Source organism: Carcharodon carcharias, chromosome 6 (assembly GCF_017639515.1).
Source record: "Carcharodon carcharias isolate sCarCar2 chromosome 6, sCarCar2.pri, whole genome shotgun sequence".
NCBI classification, from domain to species: Eukaryota; Metazoa; Chordata; class Chondrichthyes; order Lamniformes; family Lamnidae; genus Carcharodon; species Carcharodon carcharias.
In genome coordinates this window covers 135,615,429-135,643,285 of record NC_054472.1, presented here as the reverse complement: position 1 = coordinate 135,643,285, position 27,857 = coordinate 135,615,429, and the positions used below count along the sequence as shown (strand labels likewise).

General features: G+C 43.7%; 1 protein-coding gene across 1 annotated transcript in view; it reads left to right on the top strand.

The window, feature by feature from the left end:
• Positions 1–27,857, top strand: part of triqk (triple QxxK/R motif containing) — a 101,169-nt gene that overhangs the window by 69,221 nt on the left and 4,091 nt on the right. Inside the window, exon 3 of the mRNA XM_041189008.1 lies at positions 1,773–1,858. Within this exon, the coding sequence (XP_041044942.1) occupies positions 1,773–1,858 (86 nt within the window). The remainder of the gene's footprint in view (positions 1–1,772; positions 1,859–27,857) is intronic.

The window sequence follows — 27,857 nt, the reverse complement described above, 5'->3', positions numbered from 1 at the left end:
AAATTAGGTACTTGAACCCCTAGAATTAATGGCAAGAGGCCAGTCAGCTTATCCTGCCTATGCTAGCTCTCTGAAAGAGCTTGCCACTTAGTCCCATTCCCCTGCCTTTTCTCATACTCTTTTACTTTTCTTGATATTTTAAATATTTATTCATTTCCCTTTTAAAAATTATTGTGGATTTTGCTTTTACTTCTGTCTCTGGTAAAGAATGTCATCAAAATGAATGGGTGCATCACTCAATAGGTAACTACTATGGCCCATTTGTCTGCTAGCTGAAGGAGAATTGCACAATTAACTCAACCTAATTTCCCAATGCCTGTTTTGACTCTGAAGTCTTCATATAACATGATCTCTAATTCTGGGGTGCCCAAATTATGGGTAATACCCTACCACCTAGAAGGACCAGGGCTGCAAATGCATGGGAACACCACTATCTGCAAGTTCCCCTCCAAGCTACACACCTTCCTAACTTAGAACCATAATTGCCATTCCTTCACTGTCATTGGATCAAGATCCTGAAACTCCCTTCCTAACAGCACTGAGTGTGCCTACACCACATGGACTGCAGTGGTTCAAGAAGGTAGCTCACCAACCTTCTTGAGGCCGGTTAGGGATGGGTAATAAATGCTGACCGAGTCAGTGAAGCCCATGAAATAAATTTTTTAAAAATGGACAGGATTGGCAGGTGGGCAAGACCTGAGCAAAAGGAAAACCGTCTTCCCTTACCACAAGGACAAGTGAGGTACTACAGTTACTAGCAGTCATGGAAAGGAGATAACTTAAATAAGTTGTTGTTCCCTGCAAACACCATTGGGGCACCATTGCAATCAGGGCAGAGGAATCTGGCTCAAGGACGAAATGTTTGTACATTTCTAGCACTACTCTGGCACAGAGAACATAATTTTCACAATTTCTACATTAATTCTCGGGTATGTGCAGTGAAACAAATCTTCAAATCTTATTTCCTGATATCTAATTTGAGAAGTGATTTTGGTACTTTGGAGCTGTGGAGGTCTTCTCATTCCGTAACTTTTTATATTTGTCCATGGGATGTGAGCGTCACAGGCAAGGTCCTTAATTATTGCCCATCCCTAATTACCTTGAGCAATTAGTGGTGAGCCACTGCCTTGAACCACTGTAGGTACACCCACAGGGCTGTTAGGGGGAGAGTTCTAGGATGTTGACACATAACAGTTAATAAGGCTATATCTCGGATGGTATGTTAATAAGAAGGGAGCTTGCAGGTGGTGGTTTTTCCATGAATCTGCTGCCATTGTTCTTCTGGGTGGTAGAGATTGTGGATTTGGAAGGTGCTATCGAAGGACTCTTGCTTCTTGTATATGATACACATAGCTGCCACTGTGCACTAGTAGTGGAGGGAGTAAATGTTTAAGGTGGTGGATGGGTTGCCAATCAAGCAGGCCGCTTTACCCTGGATGGTGTCAAGCTTCCTGAATGTTGGATCTGCACTCAACCAGACAAGTGGAGAGTATCCCATCATACTCCTGGCATGTGGGATGGTGGACATGCTTTGGGAAGTCAGTTTGAAATAAAACAAATCGAACATTTTGGAACCTAGTATGCAAATGTTATAAAGGTATCATTTATAAGTTAAATGCAGAAATATTTAAGTTTAATATAGAATATCCAGCTGTGATCTGGTTTTAATTTGACAATATATTCTGCATTATCAGTAGAGTTTAAAAATACTGAAAAGGTCTTTTTCATATGGAAATCGCGCATTTCACTAACAATTGTTTTATTACCCCCAGGAAAACAAGATTATAAGAAAACCAAATCAGTTTTAAAAGCAACAAGATTGAAAGCAGAAGCCAAGAAAACAGCACCAGGAATAAGGGTGTGTGTAGTTGTTTGATAACCTTCATTAAATTTCAGTGGCTGTCAGGTATCTTTTCCCTAAAGATAAATGCACTGAATATTGATCATTTCTCTGAGATTATTGTTTGTGACATTTCAGAATCTATGTGGAATGTTAGGAACTAAATATTTATGCAGTACTGCACTTAAAACTGGAAATTATCATGAGTCTTCAATGCTCTGTAATGTAAAAGCAAAACTAAGCAGAAAGCTACCTGATTGTATTATGTGGAATTCAAATTCAAAATATATAAAACAAACTTCAGGTAATGTAATATTCACCTTCTGCATCCGATGATAAAGCGATTCTAGTGGTATCTTGCAGTTTTTTGCACAGTGCTTACTGTTATTAGTTTGAATTCTTAATCCACTGTTCCTGCTTTCCTTGCGTAATTACTTCCAAAATATAAATCACTATTTTAAATGCATCGCTTTTCTCCCATGATGCCAGTTTTAATTTAGTACCATCATGGCTAGATAAATGCATACCTGAACCAATCATAATTCTGATAAAAGCATGATGCTTTTATATTTTGGATGCCTTTATATCTTGGGATTATGAAGGAATAGCAATATAATTCTAAATTAAAGATGGTGACTTTGAAGGGAACTTGCAGATACTGGTATATTTTTTTTATTCATTCACGATATGTAGGCTTCACTGGCTAGTCCAGCATTTATTGCCCATCCCTAGTTGAGAAGGTGGTGGTGAGCTGCCTTCTTGAACCACTGCAGCCCATGTGGAGTAGGTACGTCCACAGTGCTGTTAGGAAGGGAGTTCTAGGATTTTGACCTAGCGACAGTGAAGGAATGGCATTATATTTCCAAGGCAGAATGGTGAGTGATAGCATCCAGGTGGTGGTGTTCCCATCTATCTGCTTCCCTTGTCCTTTTAGATGGTAGTGGTCGTGTGCTTGGGAGGTGCTGCTTCTAGATGGTACACAATGCATGGGTGGTGGTGATAGTTAATTTTTAAGGTGGTGGATGTGTTGCCAATCAAGCAGGCTGCTTTGTCCTGGATAGTGTCAAGCTTCTTGAATGTTGTTGGAGATGCACTCATCCAGGCAAGTGAAGTATTCCATCACACTCTTGACTTGTGCCTTGTAGATGTTGGAATGCCTTTTGGGAGTTACTCACCAAGGAATGCCCAGCCTCTTACCCACTCTTGTAGCCACGCTATTTCTGTGGTTGGTTCAGTTAAGTTTCTGGTCAATAATAACCGTCTGGATGTTGATGGCAGCGGATTCAGTGATGCTAATGCTGTTGAATGTCAAGGGGAGATGGTTAAATTTCCATTTGTTAGAGATGGTTATTGCCTGACACCAGTGTGGCATGACTGTTACTTGCTATTTATTTACCCAATCTCAGTTGTTGTATGTGGACATGGACTGTTTCATTACCTGAGGAGTTACCGTAGATGCCCACATATAAGTTGACTTTGAAACCTTCAAATATCCCTCCAAAAATGGGAGTCATCTTATATGCTGAGTATAAAAATTACCACCATGGTGGGTGGGGTGGTCGCCATCTTTGCCATTCACCATGCAGAGCATGCTCTGTGTGGGCTTGTCTTAAACTCCTGCACATCTTTGCAACACAGCCCGTCACCTGCTTGATCCCTTGCACCCAGTTGTAAGTAAAAAAATCCATTTGGGTGAAAAGTGGAGACTGATTACAAACATGAGTATAGCATGTCATGGCTAAAAAGTGGGGGGGGGGGGTGGTCAACTTATATACCAAGTGTATGCAAAAACATATTTTTTGGGGCCTAAAAATAGGGTGAACTTCAATGCCGTGATCTATGTTACAAATGGAACTGAACTCTCTACAATCATCAGCAAGCATATCCATTACAAAAACAGAATTACCTGGAAAAACTCAGCAGGTCTGGCAGCATCGGCGGAGAAGAAAAGAGTTGACGTTTCGAGTCCTCATGACCCTTCGACAGAACTTGAGTTCGAGTCCAGGAAAGAGCTGAAATATAAATCTTGTCGCAGAGAGGAACAGAACTTCTTCAAGGAGGTAGGCATTTCTTGAAGAGCAGTGGCAGTCAATTAAACACAGAGAAAAAAACAAAAAAACTGCGGATGCTGGAAATCCAAAACAAAAACAGAATTACCTGGAAAAACTCAGCAGGTCTGGCAGCATCGGCGGAGAAGAAAAGAGTTGACGTTTCGAGTCCTCATGACCCTTCGACAGAACTTGAGTTCGAGTCCAGGAAAGAGCTGAAATATAAATCTTGTCGCAGAGAGGAACAGAACTTCTTCAAGGAGGTAGGCATTTCTTGAAGAGCAGTGGCAGTCAATTAAACACAGAGAAAAAAACAAAAAAACTGCGGATGCTGGAAATCCAAAACAAAAACAGAATTACCTGGAAAAACTCAGCAGGTCTGGCAGCATCGGCGGAGAAGAAAAGAGTTGACGTTTCGAGTCCTCATGACCCTTCGACAGAACTTGAGTTCGAGTCCAGGAAAGAGCTGAAATATAAATCTTGTCACAGAGAGGAACAGAACTTCTTCAAGGAGGTAGGCATTTCTTGAAGAGCAGTGGCAGTCAATTAAACACAGAGAAAAAAACAAAAAAACTGCGGATGCTGGAAATCCAAAACAAAAACAGAATTACCTGGAAAAACTCAGCAGGTCTGGCAGCATCGGCGGAGAAGAAAAGAGTTGACGTTTCGAGTCCTCATGACCCTTCGACAGAACTTGAGTTCGAGTCCAGGAAAGAGCTGAAATATAAATCTTGTCGCAGAGAGGAACAGAACTTCTTCAAGGAGGTAGGCATTTCTGACCCTATGATGGAGCCCGATCATTCATGAAGCAGGTAAAAATTGGTTGGGCCTTGAATACTACCCTGATGAACTCCTTCAGCAATGTCCTGGGGCTGAAACAATTGGCATCCAACAACTATTTTCCTTTGTGTTAGGTATGACTCCAGCCAGTGATTAAGTTTTACTCTGATTCCCATTGACTTCCATTTTACTGGGGCTCCTTGATGCCATGCTTGGTCAATGCTGCCTTGATATCAAGCGCAGTCACTCTCTTCTCACCTCTGGAATTCAGCTCTTTTGTCCATGTTTGAACCAAGGCTGTAATGAGGTCTGGAGCCAAGTGGTCCTGGTGGAACTCAAACAGAGTATTGATAAGCAGTTCATTGATGAGTAAATGTTGCTTGATAGCACTGTTGATGTTACCTTCCATCACTTTGATGATTGAGAGTAGACTGATGGGGTGGTAATTGGCTGGATTGGTTTTGTCCTACTTTTTGTGGACAAGGAAAACTGGTTTATATTCCTTTGCAGCCAAAGTGGAATATTGCCCAGGTATTCCACTTTGGCTGCAAAGGAATATAAACCAGTTAAGGGATTGGGTAGGAAGGTGACAGATGAAGTACAGTGTGGGGAAAATACCACTTTGGTAGGGACAATAGGAAAACAATATTTTTTGAAAGATGAGAGACTAATAAATGTTAGTATTCATGAAATTTGAGTCTTATACACAGAATGTTAACACACAGCTATAGTGAGCAATTAGAAAGGCAAATAATATGTCAACCTTTCTTGCAAGTAGGTTGGAATATTACACAGCATATGCAGTACTTAAACAGGCCATTCAGTCCATACCATTGTATAATGCTCCACTTGAGCCTCCTCCCTTCTTTCTAATTCTATCAGCAAAATCCTCTATTCCTCTTCCTCATACACTTATCCAGCTTACCCTTAAATGTGTCTATACCATTTGTCTTAACTGCTCTCGGGGTAAAGACATTTCTTATGGATTCCCTTATTGGTTTCTTGGGCCAGGATTTTTGGCCTTGATGCTGCAAGTTCTGCTGCGGTAGATGAGGCCATTCAATTATCCGTTGACTTCAGCGGAAACAGAAGATCCCGCCAGCCGGAGAGGCTGTAAAATTCCAGCCCTGGAAAGTGTCTTATTTGTTGGTCTCCAGTTTTGTTTGTCCCCCACAAATGGAATCTCACAGGTTAGAGGGCTTATTTTTTAACCCATTTACTTACACAAAGTTAAAATCAGGCAAAGTCTGTTTTTACTATCAAAACTTTTCACCTTACATGCAGTTTAATAAATTTAATGACCTATTTTAGGTCACCAGTCTTTTTTCAAGAGGAAAGAAATCTAATCTGTAGATTGTTTCTTGATAGTTATAATCTCACAGTTCTGATTTCTTCCTTGTAATTGTTTTTTGCAGCCTCTGCAGTGCCTCTATATCCTTTTTTTTGTAATATGGCAACCAAAATTACACACTGTGCTCCAAGTGTGGCCTCACCAAGGTTCGATTTAAGTTTAATGGTAAGAAATTCTTGTTGCAATTATATAGGGCTTGGGTGAGACCACATGTGGAGTACTGTGTAAATTTTTGTTCTGGTTATCTAAGGAAGGATACACTTGCCTTATCGGGGGTGCAACAGAGGTTCATTAGATTGATTCCTGGTATGAGATGGCAATTCTATGAGGATAGATTGAGTAGAATGGACTTGTATCCTTTGAGGGGGATCTCAATGAAATTTATACAATTCTCAGAGGGCTTGACTGGATAGAAAAATAAAATACTGCAGATGCTGGAAATCTGAAACAAGAACAGAAAATGCTGGAAACGCTTAACAAATCAGGAGGCATCTGTGGAGAGAAACAGAATTAACAGGTGGTATTTAATGGAGATGACGGTGGTGTTGCCCACTGACTGGAGAGCTGGCAAGAGCACTGCATGACTTCTTTTAGGGAAGACCCACCATATTAAGAGCCACTCGGATACTTGACAGGCCAGCAGCAGGCTTTCTCCAGGATCAAGGACCCCCAGGATGGCAGTCCTGCCAGCTGAGAGCCAATTGGAGGTCACAGCTCTATTGAAAGGCAGTGCCACTAGGGAGGCTGTGGGTGCTGCCGATACAACACCCACCTGAGGCCTAGCGTTGGGGATGGACCCAGATGCACAGGTGAGTGATGACGGGATGGGGTTTGCTAGGTAGGGGTTGAGGGTTAAGTAGGGTTGGCAGCAAGTTGGCTCTTGGTGGGCTCCCATCCCTGATGCTAGGTCCCTTGATCAGGTACTGAGTGCTTTTGAACAAAGGACCTCCCCCAGCCACCCGTTGAGCCAACAACCAATCCTTTGCTTGTCATGCTCATTCAAGGGCCTCAATTAGTGGCGGGGCAGGAAGGCCATCCATACACTTTCTTACCACAGACATAATCGTGCTACAGGCAGGAAGGTGACAGGGTCCCCACCTGCTACCCTCCTGCCTGATCAAATGCTCTCCACACCACCAAACTCGTCACGGGAAAGGCATTAAATTGTTTCATTTCAATGATGACCCTTCATCAGAACTGAAGAAAGATCTCTATCTTTTCTCAGGCCTGATGAAGGGGCATCAATGAGCTGAAAAGTTAACTCTGTTTCTCTCCACAGATGATGCCTAACCCATTGAGTATTTCCAGCATGTCTGTTTCATTTGACAGGATCGATCTTGAGAGGCTGTTTCTCCTGACTGGAGAGTCCAAAACTAGGAATCAAAGTCTCACGATAAGGCTTCAATTGTTTAGGATTGAGACAAGGAGAAATTTCTTCACTGAGAATTATGGATCTTTGGAATTCCCTACCTCAGAGGGCTGGATGCTCAGTTTTTGAGTATATTCAGGACTGAGATTGATAGATTTTTGGGCATATAATCAAGGGGTGTGAATTGGGGAAAGGGGACAAGTGTAGTTGATGTAGAAGATTAGCTATAGTCTTAATGAATGGCAGAGCAGGCGACGGGCCTGTCGCCTACTTCTGCTCTTATTTCGTAAGTTCTTTTATTGGCATTAATATAGTTAAATTTTTTGCTACATATGCTGCCTGAAAAGCAGTAAATTAGTTGTAGTTGTTTTTCTCTGAATTATTTTCATGGCCGCGGTACATACATACCCTAAGCACATTTAACTCTTTCTCCAAATTTGTACGCTAGTTTCCTTGCAGCTTTACGGCCTTACTCCATCTTATCACTCCCCTGCACTGCTTGCCCTTCTCATTTTAACAGCTATGCTGTTACCATATATGTATTCATTGCTCTGATGCGTAACTTTTGGCTATCTTTCAGGATCTGAATTTTCCTGTCATATATACACATTTCCACAGATTTAATCACAAATGCAAGAAAACTAAAAAAAAACGTTTGGACCCCTTGGTCTCTACCAAGCGGACTGTTTTCTTCGCTATTAGATAATTTGAAGTCCAGCTGTTAGCTCACTATTACATTACTACACAACATATGGTGAAAATAAAGTATAATAAATTATTTTAACGGTGATATAGGGAGAAATAAATACTTTTTGACGCTGAACTTTGTAACTCCTTCAGACTTGGTCTTGAAGTCTAGTGTCACTTAGTTTATTGCAATGATCTGTGTTTTATGTTAAATATATACAAAACATTTAGTAATTGAATTGAATTTCATTTTGTTTTACCTATCGTGTTGAATAGCAGTCATATTTAAAAATGTTGATTTAAACATGCAAATTTTGTCAGTTTTCATAGATTATCTCACTATTATGTGGTAGTTTTATTTCTTAGGGAGGGAAACAGGACATGAATAGCTCACTGCAGTCACGTTGTGCTCCCAACAGCTGGTCAGAGATTGCTGTCTGTTTCATTGATGACATCTACATCCCGTAGTCTCTGTGTGTCAAAGGAAAAAGGATGGTATAAAATGAGTCCGATGAAATATGTTAAATATGTAGGACAGTGACAGTTTTAATTTAATGCAGACAACTGTAAAATGTTGACATAGAAAGAAAAATGGGAAACAGCATTTCATGAATGATATCAAAATAGCTAAGGGTGAATTTGAAAGACTTCTTAAGAATTTTAATAGACCCACCACTTATTATGTCCAATCACTGCCAGATAGGAAGTAGGAAATAAAATACAATGCAATGCACATACAGCAGTGAGATCCTGGAAAATATGGACCATTTTCCTTACTTTGGGAGCCTCATCTTTTGGAAGGCAGGCATAGACGATGAAATTCATCATCACCTCCAATGTGCTAGCTTAGCCTCTCTGCCGACTGAGGAAAGAAGTTGAAGACCAGGATCTCAAACCCAAGACAAAGGACATGGTTTACCAGGCAGCAGTTATTCCAAGCTTAAAACACTGGAAAGGCACCAGTAGTGGTGCCTTCGCAAAATCCTCCAAATCCAGTGGCAAGAAAGGCAGTCTAACAGCAGCGTCCTCTCCCCAGCTAAGTGTCAAGATGCTGCTCACTCAAACCAGCTCTTCTGGGTGGGGCACAAGATTCATCTGCCTGTCACCAGACTCCCTAAGTGACTGCTTTGCATAAAACTTGGTCGTGGTCAGAAACTCCCAGGAGGACAATGGAAACATTTTCAGGATGTCCTCAAGTCATCCCTGAAGAGGTTAGACATTCCCTCAGACTCACGGGAGACCCTGGCTTATGACCTACCAAAATGGAGAAGGTTCATTTGGGAAGGCACTGAATACATCGGAACATGCAGAAGTGAAGTTGAGGTATCGGAGAGAGTGCACAAACCTCCCAACAACTCATCTTCCCAAACCTCCCAGCATCACCTGCCTGCGTGTGACAGAGTCTACACATACTGCATTGGACTTATCAACCATTTCAGAACCCATCGAACCAGAGTGAAAGTAAGACATCCTTGATTCCAAAGGACTACATAAGAAGAAAAAGACAATACTAAGTTAATAACCAAGGCTGTAGGAATATAAATTGGAGAACATCCTAAAAAAATTATACAATGCTTTCTGGTCACTACTACATTTGAGTACATTATGTTTGCTGGTAATTGAGATACAAGAGAAACACTTGATGCCTGAAGGCAATGCAGAGAATGGGCACAATACTGAACTAAATAAGAATAATTTGGGTTTCACTTCTTGAATGGGGGCAATAAGATGCACATCAAACTCAAGATAGGAAATGTAAATCTGAAGCATTGCTTCAAATTGCACCATGACAACAAAACAAGGTGGCACAGTTAGTAAAAGACAAATATAGAGTTGATACCAGGAAGTTGTTGTTCTTGCAAAGACTGACCAGCACATAGAATTTCTGGAAGAGTAATGAAGGAAAAAAATCCTGGACTAATTTAAGAAATTGTTGGTATGATTTCTGGATGAACTAGGATATACCACGAGGCCATCTAATCTTATATCCAGCTTGTCATCTATGATGGTAGACAGTCTGCAAAAGGAGGGGAAAAAAACTCTTTAAAAAAGTTTATATTGTTAACTAACAAAGTAAACATATCACCTACCAAAATAATTAGTGCAAACATCCACCACTATTTAAAGAAAAACAGTATCTCAAATAACATAAGTAATAAAGAAGGTCAAAGATTAAAACTGTAACTTTGATGTTGGTAGGTCCCTAACATTAGACAAGGGCTCCAATGTTTTAATCGGTTGCATGGTTAATGGACTTGAACATTTTATATACAGTGCTGTAAAAACAATTATGGATTCCTCCACTACACTGAACAATTTTTTTTAAAGTATCATCATTGCAGTTACTGGTTCTACCAGGTGCAATTTATTCTGCACAGACAATACAAGCATATTTTTAAAGAATGTAATATCATGTTATTTTGTCAGGAAAAGGTTATTACAAACCTGCAATAATACATCATACTGCACATAACTGAGGCCAAATAGTTAACCTTTTCTGGGGAAATCTTCAACAGTTTATCCTCCTAAGGATGTTTTGGTGAGTCATGAGCCTTACTCTTACAACCTTCCTTTGTTATGAGCTAAGCTACAGTATCTTCTTTTACCCTATCATCAGCAAGCAAGTTATATCCTGGCTGTCGTTTTCACATTGCTACTTTCAGCAGTTTCTTAAGATGCAATAAATATTCTAATTGTCTGTTTATATTTGTTTTACAAACTATAAAAGCAGTAACAGTTGCTAGGCCATCCTGTATCCTGGGCTTTAACAATGATAACTGACTACTGAAAGGTCTTTGCTCTTGCTGTAAAGCACAATTAACATTGGAAATGTTTAAGTATTGCTTAGGATTCTGCTAAGGGCTAGGAAACAACATCTGCACATTCATTAGCCCTGCTGCAAGAATAGACTCTGGCCACAAATTATCTACTGCCCAGCAGCACCTCACCTTTTGTGAAAAAAAATGTCCAGAATCTATGATATCAGTGTATTTGGGTTGCTCTCTTCCACTTTGGTTAAGTACAATCATTTCAACACATTTGGTGCTGTCTGGTCTAATGCTGCAATTTGAGAGGAAAAAGCTGGAATCAGATGTAATGGTATACAGTTGAATAAAGGCAACTACAGAGGCATGAGGGAGGAGCTGGCCAGAATTGACTGGGAGATGAGCCTAGCAGGAAAGACAGTGGAACAGTAATGGCAGGAGTTTCTGGGAGTAATTTGGGAGACACAGCAAAAATTCATCCCTAGGAAGAAGAAGCAGACTAAAGGGAGGACGAGGCAACCATGGCTGACAAGGGAAGTCAAGGACAGCAGAAAAGCTAAAGAGAAAGCATACAATGCGGCGAAGAGCAGTGGGAAACCAGGGGATTGGGAAGCCTACAAAGACCAACAGAGGACAAGTAAAAAAGAAATAAGGAGGGAGAAGATTAAATATGAGGGTAAACTAGCCAGTAATATAAAAGAAGATTGCAAGAGTTTTTTTTTTTAGATATATAAAGGGTAAGAGAGAGGCAAAATTGGACATTGGGCCGCTGGAAAATGCCGCTGGAGAAGTGGTAGTGGGGAACAAAGAAATGGTGGAGGAACTGAATAGGTACTTTGCGTCAGTCTACACAGTGGAAGACACGAGTGACATCCCCAAAGTTCAAGAGAGTCGGGGGGCAGAGGTGAGTATGGTGGCCATTACCAAGGAGAAGGTGCTAGGAAAACTGAAAGGTCTGAAGGTGGATAAATCACCTGGGCCAGATGGATCACGCCCCAGAGTTCTGAAGGAGATAGCTGAAGAGATAGTGGAAGCGTCAGTGGTGATCTTTCAGGAATCACTCAAGTCAGGGAGGGTCCCAGAGGATTGGAAAATCGCTAATGTAACCCCCCGTTTAAGAAGGGAGTGAGGCAAAAGACGGGAAATTACAGGCCGATTAGCCTGACATCGGTCGTTGGTAAGATTTTAGAGTCCATTATTAAGGATGAGATTTCAGAATACTTGGAAGTACATGGTAAAATCGGGCAAAATCAGCATGGTTTCATCAAGGGGAGGTCATGCCTGACAAATCTGTTAGAATTCTTTGAGGAGGTAATGAGTAGGTTAGACAAAGGAGAGCCAATGGATGTTATCTACTTGGACTTTCAGAAGGCCTTTGACAAGGTGCCGCACAGGAGGCTGCTCAGTAAGATAACAGCCCAGGGTGTTAGAGGCAAGGTACTGGCATGGATAGAAGATTGGCTGTCTGGCAGGAGGCAGAGAGTGGGGATATGGGGGTCCTTTTCAGGATGGCGGCCGGTGACTAGTGGAGTTCCACAGGGGTCAGTCTTGGGACCACAACTTTTCACTTTATACATTAATGATCTAGATGAAGGAACTGAGGGCATCCTAGCTAAGTTTGCAGATGATACAAAGATAGGTAGAGGGACAGGTAGTATTGAGGAGGCGGGGAGGCTGCATAAGGATTTGGACAGGTTAGGAGAATAGGCAAAGAAGTGGCAGATGGAATACAACGTGGGGAAGTGTGAGGTCCTGCACTTTGGTAGGAAGAATAGAAGCATGGACTATTTTCTAAATGGGGAGAGAATTCAGAAATCTGGAGTGCAAAGGGACTTGGGAGTCCTAGTCCAGGATTCTCTTAAGGTTAACTTGCAGGTTGAGTCGGTAGTTAGGAAAGCAAATGCAATGTTGGCATTTATTTCTAGAGGACTAGAATATAAAAGCAGGGTTATGCTGCTGAGGCTTTATAAGGCTCTGGTCAGACCACATTTAGAATATTGTGAGCAATTTTGGGCCACGTATCTCAGGAAGGATGTGCTGGCCCTGGAGAGGGTCCAGAGGAGGTTCACGAGAATGATCTCAGGAATGAAAGGCTTAACACATGAGGAACGTTTGAGGACTCTGGGTCTATACTTGATGGAGTTTTGAAGGATGAGGGGGGATCTGATTGAAACTTACAGAATACTGAAAAGCCTGTATAGAGTGAACATGGGGAAGATGTTCCCAATAGTAGGAGAGACTAGGACCAGAGGGCATAGCCTCAGAGTAAAGGGAAGACATTTTAGAACAGAGATGAGGAGAAACTTTAGCCAGAGAGTGGTGAATCTATGGAATCATTGCCACAGAAGGCTGCGGACGCCAGGTCATTGAGTGTATTTAAGACCGAGATGGATAGGTTCTTGATTGTTAAGAGGATCAATGGTTACAGGGAGAAGGCAGGAGAATGGGGTTGAGAAACCTATCAGCCATGATTGAATGACGGAGTGGAGTCGTTGAGCCGATTGGCCTAAATTCTGCTCCCGTCTTATGGTTTTATGTACCTATTGATGTTGATTGGTTACATTTTTCTGTGGCCAAAAGTGATGGTCAAACATGAGCACTGCTTTAAACTAATAACTGTATCTCAATCCATTATAAAAAGATGTTTAATTAGAACAATTGCTTTTTTGGGGGTATACTCTTTTTGTTATTCCTGATTAAATCTACTTTAACTGTAATATAGGCAGCCCATTTTTAAAACAAGTTATGATCATTAGTTGGTGATGTGGTGTGTATATATGAGTTTATAAACTAGGAATTGCTAGGAATATAAGTCCTTTGGCTCCAGTTGTCAATCGACATTTTTTAGTTTCATGAGGTGAGTGTAGCTGTCCTCAAAATCAGGGCAACATTTGATAGAGTACAGCACCAAGGAAAACTGAGATTAACAGAGGGAGCGGGATCAAAGGGAAATCCTCCAAAATCTGGAGTCATAACTGACACAAAAGTAATTGGTTATGATTGTAAGAGTCTGATCATTGCAGCCCCAGGATATCAATGCATTAGTTCTTCAGGAAGCAGCGTCAGCCAAACTTACTTTTTCGGCCAGGATTCAGCTTTTTGCTTGTTTGTACAATTTTCTTTGCAATGTTTTAAGATGGTGGCAATTGGAGAGAGGCCTCGGTGTGAATAGGATGATGAAGCCTCCAGAACAGCCTCTGGTCGTTCTGGAGTGGCCTGGTTCAGCATGGCTATATCAGCTGTAACTCAGGGAGGGGGGAAGCTGTCCAGTGCATTGGTCATCTCCCCCAACCCCCCTTTCCCGCCTCACCTCTACAGATTGGCACCGGATCTGCAACTGCATGTCCTGGGAGGTGAGCTGGAGACGTTGCCACTCAACAGGGAGTTGAGGAATATCTCTGTACAAGAGTGGGCAGGACCAACAAAAGCAGGCAGTCGCCTCAGCCTGGAAATTTCCGGAACAGAGGAATAGCAGGATTTCAAGGTTGGCCAAGTATCTGGCAACGGGCCATCGCTATCCGTGATCAGAGAGCTTCCCAGAACTCAATATTTTGCCTCATCTCCATTCCAAGTACACCACCAATGCTGGATACAGTTTGGAGGACAAAGCCACATCTGTGTTCATTGCTGGTAAGGGAGCATGAAGACCTAAGACTCATTCCCTATTTTCCCCTCTCTTTATTCTATTTTTTGGCTGTGACGTTGGCACTGCACTATATTAACGTGGGTTGAGGTATTGTTGATGTAATCCCCTCTTTTTAATTTTGGTAATGCATAAGCAATAGCACCGAAGCAAATTTCTGTTGGGAAAATTAAGGTGTATTGATTGATTATTGATTGATTGATTAAGCTCTTGCACAATAGATAATATTGAAGAAGCTCATGCCAGCAGAAATAGGATAACATTTGTTGACAAATAATGGATAACATTTGCACCAGATAAATTACAGGCAATGATTATCTCCATCAAGAAAAAGCCCAAACATTTCCCCAAACCTTCAGTGATGCTACTATTACTGACTTCTCATGATCAATACCTTGGAGGTCACCATTGATCAGGAACAGATCAGCATTGTGACTACAAGAGCATAGTAGAAGACTAAGCTATTTGAGGAATGGCTCACCTTCTGACTCCTCAAAGCCTCCCCATCAACGACAAGGTCCAGTCATGAGTGTGATGGAATACTCATGACTGACCTGGATATTTGCAAGAAATTTCACTTCTTCTAAGATCATTCACTTAATGGGTGGACGTGCTACTAAACACCTTATTCTTCATCAGTGATGCACTGAGGCAGCACTAAGGAGTTTGGCAGCACTCACCAAGCTCAGTTCAACAGAACCTTTCCTTCCCACGTGACTTGATCACCAAAAAGGACAAGAGCAACAATATATGGAAATTCAGTTATCTTAAAGTTCCCTTTCAGAGATGGCGGCCTAGTGTTAATGTCACTGGACTAGCAATCCAGAGACCCAGTCTAATGCTCTGGGGACATGGGTTCAAATCCCACCATGGCAGCTGGTAGAATTTGAATTCAGTTAATAAATCTGGAATATAAAGTTAGTCTCAGTGTTAGTGACTATGCAACTATCATCGATTGTCATAAAAGCCCATCTGGCTCACTAATGCCCTGTAGGGCATTAGTTGGTCTGGCCCACATGTAACTCCAGACCCGCAGCAATGTGGTTGACTCTTAACTGCCCTCTGAAATGACCTAGCAAGGTCAGTTCAAGGGCAGTTAGGGATGGGTAACAAATGCTTGCCTTCCCAGTGACGCCGATACCCAATGAAAGAATTTTTAAAAAGTCCCACACCATCCTGTCTTGGGAATGTATTTTGGCTAGGTTAATATCCTGTAATTCATTACCTTACGCCGTTGTGAGAGGACCATCACCACAAAGATGGCAAAGGTTCAACCCTAATCGCCCACACCACCTTCTGAGGACAACTAGGGTTGGGCAGCTTTGCTAACACCACCACATCCATCTAATTTTATACAAAGAGGAGATGCGACCTCCTCCTTTCTGGGCTCACATTGTGTTTTATGGTTAAAAGAAAGAAAGACTTGCATTTATGTAGTTCCTTTAATGACCACTGGCTATCCCAAAGTCAATGAATTACTTTTGTAATGTAGGAAACATGGCAGCCAATTTGCACAAAGCAAGATAATCTGTTTTTGTGATGTTGACTGAATCGAGTTAAATATTGGCCGGAACACTGGTGATAACTCTCCTGCTCTTCGAAACAGTGCCATGGGATCTTTTACATCCACGTGAGAAAGCAAACAGCATCTCAGTTTTAACGTCTCATTTGAAAGACAGCACCTCTGATAGTGCAACACTCCCTCAGTACTGCACTGGAGTGTCAGTCTGTCACTGAGTCTTGAAACTGGCATGGCATCAGTTGCCCATTACAGAAATTGGCTGTGAAATCAGCAGCAGATTCACAACATCAATGTTACACCTGCGTGGCAAGTTGAATATCTAGGCCTCTGAATTTAGGTGCAGTGGCAGATTGACCGTAGTTCACCAACTGCACCTTCTTTGAAGTAACACTTTAATCCAAGGCTTGATGTGTTATCTTGGCAAAGAATCCAGCCCTTGGTGGAGATAAGCGTCGCAGCAGAAAATTCTTCAAACAAAGAAAACACATCATCACAAGAGAAAGACTGTCACTTCAGTAAGTATCCCTAATTTCTTAAAGTGTTAGGGTAGCTCCTAGCAGAAAATGTTACAGGTCAAAGGGTTCCTACAGACCATCTCACTGCTGCAGGAAACTATGATAAATGCCTTTGGTCCATGTATTTGCCCAAAATTTACTTGTGTGCTTGGCTCCAGATTTAATGTTCTCTTGTGGGGCTACAGAGCCAGTCTGTTGTATCTGGTGGTGAATAGATATTTCATCATGGATAAAGAGGTATGAAAATGTTAGCAGAATCCTAAGACTCCCTAAGGAATGGTGGTTTAATTTTGGTTTTATAGAAACATTCTTTAAGATGATAAAAGCAGCAACCCGCAATAATGTACAGTCTGGTCTTATAGGGTAATACTTGCACAAAAATGCATTACCTTCCATGCTAAAGTTTTTGTCACCCTGCCACCACAAAAAGGTCCACATTTGGTATTAAAGTTTAGACTAGGCAGTAATGATCTTAGGAAGCCTCCCCAGAAGGAAAGGCAAAAATGTTGGATATGACCATACTAATGCAGCTAGGGATAGCAATGGTTATTTCAAACAGTCCTGCTGTCCACTGGCCTCACCAGATGGAGCTTACAGTTGTGTGTCACTTGTTTATTACATCCTGTTAAGATTAGTAGCTGTGTGGCCAGATGGGTCTGTGAGCACAGCTGTGGATACAGGAAAATAAGTGGAAGCTCTCTTGCACAGTCTTAGCCTCTTGAGATGTACGAATGTTGCGATTAGAACAAAAAAAGCCTCTTAAACTGTCTGCAGATGTTTTTGTTATAGATAAACTGTCCATAAATGGGCATAAACATTCTAATAGTTAAAAATTATACTGCGCTTATGTGAATTAATTTAACCAGTATATTTTTGGCGATGCTGCAAGACAAAAAAAAAATGCTTCAGATCTTGTAATTATTTTCTATTTATCTGCTCCCTACTCTCTTCTATAACCTCAGTTCCTCTGCTTACACTATAAAATGGTCCAGATCACTTTTTTTTTTGACAGCCACCTGTGCCAGTTCAAAATGAGCCAGATAGGATTTCTCCTGCCATTTCTTATTTTAAAACTAGGCCCTCGCCCTTTTCCAAGTTGAGGAGTATTCCAATGTCCTGCTGTGTTCCAGTGAGTAACACAATTGACAACAGGCAAAACTTTCCCAGAGATGGCACACTTGTTCAAATATTAGTCCCAGATGTGATTCAAACTCATTGGCCACAAAATTAGACTTCTTTGCGCCCCTGGTGCTGGTGCTACCTGAAGGCTGAAAATGGTGTGGGCCATGCTTCCAGCCATTTCCGATTGTAAACCACATGTCGCACATGTACAGGCAAGTGTGTTATCATGGGCGTACTGTTTGTACACCAGAAGCATGAGGAGAGCGTCATGATAATCAGCCATTCCAGCTGATTTCACAACAGTTTCATAAACTTGGTCTGCAGATGTGTCGTGAAATCCTGTGCCAATCACTCTCATCTGAACAGGGGTTCAGCAGCTTGAGTGACTGCCCTGCCCCAAACTTGTGTTATTTAAAGGGCCAGGCATCAAATTTGTACATGAAGTGCTTTTGACTTCTTCCACTGTTGCAAATTAGCGGAAGTGCTGTGACTGGAGGTTTTGTGGTGAGCTACTGCATGCATTCAGGGAACCCAGAGGATTTGGTGATCCAACACTGCACAAGCTTTGGGGGCTGTGGTTGCAGTGCTTCTTGGTCTACAACATGACTGAGAAATGGAGTCGAACGTCGAGAGAGGGGAAATTTACGTAGAAGGAGAAGTTGTAGGGCTCTCCACAGAAGGTCCACCCTCCATGGGTTTTTAAAGAACATGGATTCATCCGGGAGGTAACAAAGGCCATTTATGCCAGGAAAGTGAATACACTGTTTTCTCCCCCAGTGTGTGATGCAGGATGAGACGGCATACGGATTTGCCAGGTTGGTGGTATTCCTGATGGTGTAGGGCAACATTGACAGCAGGCACATGGCTTTCTGGGCAACCCATGTCGACAGGGAGAGGTATAGAATTGCAAGGGCTACCGCTCAGTTAATGCACAGTGAATGACTGCTATTCTGGCTGCAGCCACAATACCTTCATTCTGAGGCAGTCTGCTGTTCATGCCAGCTTCGCACCTCCACAGTCTGAGTGTGGCTGCTCAGGGACAAAGTTACATGTGGCTGATGACCCTTCCCCTCCACCCAACCACATGAGGGAGGCAGGCATATAATGAGTATCATGGAACTACCAGAAACATTGTAGAGCAGACCATCGATCTGTTGCAGCTCGCTTCAGAGAAGAACCACTGGAGGGTAGCTCTCCTATACTCACTGGAATGGGTGTTCAAGATCATAATGGTCTGTTCCATCCTCCACTGTATCGTCATCCCATGGGCCCAGGCATTACCACCAAGCATCTGGAGCCACTTCTGGAGGAGGACGAGAAGGAAGGAGGGAGAATGCATCCAGGATGCCATGGCCCCTGCTCAGACTCCAGTTCCCATAGAACAACTTCCCTTTAACACCATGGATAATTCATTCCCCACCGTTACATCCATCTGAGATGTCTCACAACATTCCCTTGGCTAACATTCTACATTAAAAGCTACCAACAAAAACTCTTCAATTAACACCTTTATCCAACAGCACATTCAATTATATAAACAAAATTATATAAATTAATAAAATAATAAAAACAAAACTGAACTATTGGCCCTTGTGCATTCCCTTAGTGCCTGTTTTGCAAGTGCCTTTGCCAATGCAATGTTACACTCCAGTGGCTGCAGTGTTGCTGTGGAAGGCTGCTAACTTGCACTGGGGAAGACTGTAGATGGTCTTGCAGGATACTCTTAGGCAGCTCTAGGCCTCGAGGACTTGGATTCAGAGTGTACCACCTTGGCTTAGGTAATGCAGTCTGGGCTGGCTGGTTGGCTGGCTAAGGGGCAATAGCAAGGGCAGTGTTGGGAGGACGACTGCTGTCACCCTGAGAGAGGACAGTAGGTTCATGTTCCATGATTCCACTATCACTCCTATGGGGCAGTACCTCATCAATCCTAATAATCTGCTGGAGCACAGATGGCTGGACTGCTTTGAGAGCCTGCATGTTCACTTTGAGCACTGTGTTTCTCAGCAATGATGAGTGCAACTTGAGCGTGAATGGCCGCAAACATGGATCTCATGACCCCTGCCTCAGCTTTCACTGCAGCACTGAGACAATGGGTGGCTTTTATCTTGCTTTAGTGGAAGCTGAGTCAGTAACCAGCAATGCTGCATCACAACTGGTTCCGCAAGTGATGACGTGGAATTTGCCATCACTTCCATGTGGAAAGGATGGGCATGATGTCTTTTGCCGTGTTAAAACCAGACTTCTCCATGCTCCTCGACAGTGAGAGTACCAATACTTCAAGCATCTCAGTGTGCATGTTAATGGGCATTCTCCTCTACGCTACCCCATCGAGTCCTCATCTGTGTCTCCTGCAGCAGAACTCATCTACAACCTCACCATCCAGAGAGCTGGCAAACAAGATAACCTTTCTCCTTGCCTAACTTCAGCCCATTTGTGCCTGGTGACTCACCACGTTCAACATCAAGTGACGGTGATTCTTCAACAAAGGTCCGTGCAGCCCTCTCTGTTCCTCATGGACTTGCTGTGGCTGGGTATGCGGCAGTTCTTGTGTATTTAAAAGAAAAAAATCAGAAGGGGAGGTTTGGAGTGTGGGAAGTGGGGTGGGTTTAAAGCAAGAGGTCTGTGGTCACACCCCATCTGCTGAAGTGGGAGTTAAGAAGGGACATACAGTAGTAACATTGCATAATTCTGAATGTTCTTGGCGATGCTGGATACTGCAGGCTCTGTCGCATCCAGCCCCATGATACAGAGCAACATCTACTCCATAAAGTTCAGGGGGTAAAGGCACTTGCCTGGTTCCCATTGGTTTTGTGCTGTGCTCTTGTGTTTTCTAACACCTATACCTGAAAAAGAGAAGGCAGGTTGTCATGGTTGTGTAGCACTATGTTTGGGTGATGTACACGCCATAGCTGAATAGCTGGAGCTATCTGGAGGCAGCAAAAGGTGGGTGTGAAGCTGGCATCATTGGAAGATACGTGAGGGTGATGTGGAGTATATGAATATTAGGACTGAATCCTGAGTGGTGATGGCATCTGGTGCATTGAACAGTGTGAGAGGTTGGTGATGCATGAGATGTCATGTGAAGATTCATTCTTTAACCTTGACCATGCATGTGATGTCATTTCTATCAGCACTACTGCCAGGTCCTTGGGAACGGACTCAGTGAGTTGACCCTCTTTGCCACCTGTTCCCATCCCTTCACAGAGTGGCCCTTGAGGGCCTCCTGGTCCCCCATAGAAACATGTCTCTCCTCCTGCTCACCCCCATGACTAAGGCTTCCGATGTTGCCCTTGTGAACTGCAGCGTGTGCTCTCTGGTGCTTCATTTCCATTCTCTCCAGTGGCAGCAGTGACAATCAGCTGCAACCTCTTTGATTCAGTGATGCTTCCCTTTAAGAGGACAGTCCCTTTAAAAGCTGGAGGTGGAGGTTAGCTGGAAGATGTGCTAACCTCGCATGCTTTTAGGTCCCCCGGCTGTGCATGCAGCCAGCCAGCAGCATGGGTTGCACTGGACTGCATGCAGAAATCATGGAAATATGGAGATAACACAAAGTTTGTATCCTGTCTGCCTCAGCAGGAATGAGCGGAGTCAGATTGTGCAAAAATGGTCCTCAGTGAATTTTTAGCTCTTTGTTTTTTTGGTTGGGAGCTACCCATTAAAGCTATGCTTCCAGAAAATCTCCTCTTACTTTGGTGTCAGCTAGAGAGAATATTTAGCTTGGGCCTTGCCTGCAGATAAGTTGACATTCTTGTTGACGTTTTACCTCACCCCTGGAATGCAGCAGCTTCCTGAAGCCTTCCATTTATTAACATGTTTAATGAATTTTTCTAGTATTAGATGTTGCAGTCTTCTAGCAACCTGTTCTACAGGGATGAAAATTCAAACATTTGGCAAAGGAGCCTGCTAAAACAAAGGAGAACTTTGTTGTGTTGCCAATCAGCATCAGAGTGTTAAAATTCCTGGACTGTTGATGGAAAAGAAACTAGTGGAATATCCAGTATCACCAGAGATGCAGAGCAGTAAAGAAAATTACCATGGAGTTTAGAAGTATAGTCAGGTTCAAAGTGGTACAAAACAAACAGAAAAAGGGATGAATCTGCAGATCAATCATCTACTTTGATTCTGGTAAGATTATATATGTATACCAAATCAAATCATTTCATTCCATTCACTATATACAGATAACAATAGTAGATTAGCTTGATATAAATGACTAGCTAAATATATTTTAAAATAATTTTCATATTTATTGTCCCCTTTTATCTGATCCATTAGTTTAAATAGAAAATGATTTTATATCTAATATACTTTGTATAAAAATGAGTTTTATACATGAACTATTAAAAATCATAAATTAATATTTTTCACAGATTATCCCTCCACATCGAAGCCATAGATGCCTGGAGGAGGGGAGAGATACTATCATGGTGTCTGAGAAGAAGAATGAATAGCACTTCAACAGAGGAGAGGTAGAATTGGAATGATTGCCAGAACTAACATCCTAGGAGAAGATGAGACTGGCAGATGCTTTCAGGGGAGGAAATTGATAAGATCATCTCTGGAAGAGCAGAGGACTGAGCTGTAAGACACATATCATACACAGTGATCAGGAGTGCAGTTCCCAAACTGCTTTCTTCTCACTAAGTGATAGAGATGGCTGTGTTCCCAGTTTTAAAGGCATTGAATACATGCACATGATCATACAGTCTGCTTTACATTAGCATTTTCTATTTCAAGTGTTACAATGGACCATGCATGTTTGCTCAGTAATTAACCTGTTTAGCTCAGTTAGCAACATGTTTATTTCTGGGCCAAACGAAAGTTGAGAGTTTGATTCCTATGGCCAGACACTCCGAAGAAGTACTGAAGAAGTGCTGTATTGTCAGCGTTGCTTCAGGTGAAAGATTAACAAACAAACATGTGAATTAGGAGCAGGGTAGGCCATTTAGCCCCTCAAGCCTGCCATTTGATAAGATCAAGGATGATTTGATTGTGGCCTCAACTCTACTTTCCTGTCTACCCCCTATAACCTTTGACTCCCTCGTCAATCAAGAATCTATCCGCCTCAGCCTTACAAGTATTCAGTGACCCTGCTGCGACTGATTTGGTATCATATTTGCCTCTTCAGATAAATTTAAAGATCCCATGGCATTATTTGATACAGAACGGGTAATAATCACCCAACCAGTGTCTTCCCAATGTCAAAACAGCACAAAATCCTTAACTGGCCAACTATCTCCTTCGCTTTTGGGATGTGATTGATGCAGAATGTAGACTGTGTTTGCTGACTTATAACTGTTATTTTACGATGTAATATACTCCGTGGAGCAGCCACAACACCTGCACAAGGTTGATATTGGGAGGTCAGAAGCATTTTCAGGTCAGGCTGCATTTGATTGTTGGAGGTTCCAAATAGCTGCAAAAATTGCTGCAGCTTACTGGTTTTGGGATGGCGGGAAATTGATTGTCTCCCATGCTAGGACATTTGGCAGATAAGATCATGCTGGAGGGAACCAACAAAGCCTGGAAAGTGCTCCTCAAACAAACCGGATTTTGTGTTCAGGAGGAACATTCAAAAATAAAACTTAAAATTTCCCTTGCCCATCTTTAAGTGGCCTGCAATGGTTCCTTTAAGGACCTCTGGTTAGGTCACTCAATCCTTGGTGGAAATAAGTAGAGTGTGCTTTACACACTTGTACCCTAAAATAATAATTGCTGGTGAGGTCCTATAGTTGGTGTAGGACCCCAATTTGCACATTTGAACAGGCTATCCCCAAAGATAGATGGGTGGGCTATGTGCTTATTTACAGGTCCATCTGCAAATTGCATCATGTGAAACCTGTGCATTAATGGCTCTCCTTCTCTAGTTTACACCTCTTTTTCACCTCCCCTAATCCAGCTCAGAAAAAGACAGTGCTAACTAGCGCAACAATGCTGCAGATGCCAGATTAATCAAGAGCAAAAAAATTTTGCAATCGTTGAGACAGGAGCTGCTAAGCCCTCTGCAAAAAAAGTTACATCTTTTTTGACACAATATTTGAGTTCAGTTTCTAGCATAATTTCATTTAAAAAATATTGTTAGGATGGTGGGTGTCGCTGACAAAACCAGCCTTTATGGTCCATCCCTAACTTCTCTGAACAAGTGATGGTGGGCTGACCACTTAAGCAATATTCTTTGTAGCAGTTTGATGCAACTGAGTGTTTGTTATGCCAGAATAGAGGGCAGTTAAGAGTCAAGCACATTGGTGTGGAACTGGAGTCACATACAGCCCAGGCCTGGTAAAGATGGCAGATTTGTTTTTTTGTAAAACAATGATGAAGAGCCAGACAGACTCGAAATGTTAATTCTGTTTCTCTCTCCACAGATGCTGCCTGACCTGCTGAGCTTTTCCAGCATTTTCTGTTTTTATATCAATTAAATAATTGGGCAGTAAGTTGCTGTCAGCATGTGGGGGTGGGCCCAATGCATAAAATGACACGTGATGACTTCATCGCGATATTTCGGAGGGCAGGCATGCTCAGACTTCCGAGGTGCACCCGCCATTAATTGATGGGCCACTTAAGGCCATTGAGGCAGTAATACACAGCTCGTTCAATTTTCAGTGCATCGCACGTGTGCAACAGGCAGGCAGGTAGGTCACATTTTTAAAAACCTCATCCACGGGCGGGATAAGTGCGGTGAGTGGGCTCACGAATGCGAGTTGTTAGCAACTTACTTTATAAACTTACTACTGCTTGCTTGTGTGAGCAGGAGAACTTCAAATCTCTTCAGAGCTGCTTTGACAGGAATAACAGACTTCAAGTCAGGACTCTGGAGGAAACATGATTCTTGGGGTCTTGCAGGTTTCAGGAAGCTTTCCCTTAGCTTGGGAATGGAGATTGTGGTCTCCACTGGAGGCACTTCCTATGAGGAGGAAGAGAGGGCCAGAAGGGGTAGGAGGCCAGGAGTTCATATTCAACCTCCAAGGAGCCACCTTTGGGAGAACAGGCGCAGGCACAAGCGGCGCAGGATCAACATGGAGTGCAAGGCGGAAGGGGCCGCAGAAGATGCCACTATCCTGCTGCCAGGGTTTATTGATGCAGCTACCTCCAATATGTATGAGGTTCAGTGCTGAAGGAGACTCCATCTCTCGAGGGAGACTGTGGCCTCTGTCTATCAGATGATCAGTCCTGAGATCAGCTCCAACTGTGTAGGTGGACATCCTATGCCAGTGGCATCGGAGGTCACGGCTGCCCTCAACTTCTATGCCTCCGGCTCTTTCTAGGGGTCAGTAAGTGACATTTGTGGAGTCTCCCAATCAGCTGTCCACAGTTGTGTCAAGCTGGTGACAGACGCCCTGTTCAGGCATGCACTGACATTCATTCACTACTGCTTGGACGAGGCCAGCCAGGTGGAGTGAGCCAGAGGATTTGCAGTGATTGCTGGGTTCCTCCATGTCCAGGGTGCAATCGACCACAAACATGTGGCCATCAAGGTATCAGTGGGTGAGCCGGGAGCCTTCATCGACAGGAAGGGATTCCACTCCATGAACATACAGATATTGTGTGACCATAGCATGCAGATTCTGCAAGTCTGTGCCAGGTACCCAGGCAGCTCCTATGGTGCCTACATTATGAGACACTCCCAGGTGCCGAGGCTCTTCAGTGCTCCAGCCCGACTGGATGGATGGCTGCTGGGTGACATGGGCTATCCCCTCAAAAGGTGGCTCATGACGTCCCTCCGCCATCCAAGAACAGAAGCTGAGTAGCGGTACAATAGGAGCCACACCTCCACAAGGGCTGTGATGGAGAGAATCATCGGACTTCTTAAGATGTGCTGCCGATGCCTGGACTGTTCAGGGGCCACACTCCAGTACCCCCGAGATCGTGTGTTGCTGACAGTGGTTGCATGTTGCGCTCTCCACAATCTGGCACTGGAAAGGGGGGACGCAGTGGAGAAAGATGATGTAGACGCAGATGCACTGGCTGCAGTCCAGTTGTGAGTCCGAGGATGAGCACGCTCAGGAGAACACTGAGGGGATAAACGCTGACCCGGGCAACCTCCAGGGAGGCAGGGACACCCAGGAGGCTTTGATCCAATGATCCTTCACAGCCTACCACAGATGGACCTCCAACACATGCCAGGGTTGCAGGCTCCATACTCGATACCTGAGAGCAACATCTGCTGGTTTAGGAACATTAACTATGTGCCTTGTCAATAAAGCTCAATGACAAACAAGTCACACATAACATCATGGGTTCCCCTTCACCTACAGAAGTAATGAAGCACCCAGAGGCTTGTTGAGAACTAAAATATTTAATGATTGCATACTTGCATACAGAAATGAAAGTGCATTAAAAGGTGTTGAGCAGCACACTTAATGAAAAACAACTGAAACAGGGGGTGCAAAAGAAAACCACCAGTGAAAAGCTGATGTTGTGCCTATGGTGATTTACATTTACATTTGCGGGTGCTACGTCTAGCTTCCCTCCCTCACTGGCAACGACATTTGAGACAGCCTGCTCACTCTGCTGCCTGTTGGCCTTGATGACCTTAGTGGGCGTCCTCTAGCCCGCGGAGCCTGTGCTGGCCCCGCCTGGGAGGGAGCGGCCAGTGGCACGGCTGGCATCTCCCCAGTCACCGGAGCCTCATCGGATACCATGGTCACTGGCAGAGGGTGGAGGAGCTGCTACCCTCATCCGTAGCGCCCTGAGAGGAGCCCGCAGAGATGACAGGCAGCTCATGCGCCAACGTGAGGTCGCTTTGGATCTCCCTGCTCACCACTGATTGATGGACACCTAGCTGGGATACTGGGTGTCCCATCCATCTTCCACACTGACACTGACCACCTCAGGTCAATGCCGCTGTGAGGGCTTGCAGGTCCGATCAAATCCCCAGGGAGCCTTGATTGTTCTCCTGGTGGAGCCTCTACATGAGAGTTGCCACTCTCTCCATGGAGGAGGCAGTGAGCTCGGCCATGGGAGTCATTGTATTGCTCATGCTCCACATGGACTCCTCCATCACAGAGACCATGGCACTGATTCCCTCATGTATTGCTGCCAGATCCTCCCGCACACCCTATTGGACTTCTAGCATCCAGCATCTCAGGGACGACTCCAGAGGCACATCATCAGCCACTGACTGAGCATGTTCCTGGTCCCCAGCAGTCCCCTGACTGCCAGTGCCCTGTGCACTCTCTGCCTCTGCCTGCATCTTAAGCAAGTGTAAACTGCCCTCACCTCTGTGCACCGAGATACTAGCCGGCGATCTTATCCCCACTGAGATGAAGGTATCTGTGCTGGTGCCTGCCTGGCTGAGAGGGTGTGATGCTGGTGTGTTTATATCTTCTGGGCCCTCAGGGGTCAGTGGCAGTCCCTCTGCCTCCTGCATGTGGGTGTGCTCCAGAGAGGCTGAAAGGAAAAACCAGAACATTTGATTAGTTAAAGTAATTACACTGTTAATTTGCCTGCCTGGCACCTGGATCAGGATGCGCTCCTCCTTCCATTATCAATGGGAAACTCATGTTGGATGCTGAAATCTATATACAGTCAACATTGGAATGTTTGCACTAACTGACATTGTGACCTCAGTGCACGGCACTCTTACCTCCCAGTGGCACCCCAACCTCACCGCAGCCGGTAGACCTGGGCGCATGGCACCTCTCCAGCTTGAGTGCCTCCCTTTCATATCTGGTCAGTATGAGTAGGTGGGCCTGCCCTTCGCCAGTCTGCTGACGTTCGACATTATTGTGTGCGGTCTTCTCCTGAAAGGAGGAGCATTGATTAGTTCACCCTGTACCTGGATTGCCATTGCAGCCTGGCCAACCCCACCTGAGTGAAACATTGCAGGGCTCAGCTGATTTGTGACCCTGGAGCCGCGATACACTCACTCCAAGCAGCCAGGGCTGACCCTCTTGCCCAGATGCTACCTCCATCACATTCACCACTCACACTCTTAAGACCTTCCAAACCAACAAGCACTACCACCCAGAGGGACAAGCGCAGCAGATGGATGGCTACACTGCCACCTGGAAGTTCCCCTCCAAGTCAGTCAGCATCCTGACTTGGAAATGTTTCGGCGCTCCACCACTGCGTCTAGGTCCAGATCCTGGAGCTCTCCCCCAAACAGTACTGTGGGTGTACCTGCACCACATGCAGCAGATACAGAAGGCAGCTCACCACCACCCTCTCAGGGGCAGCTAGGCATGGTCAATAAATGCTGGCCCACCCAGTGAA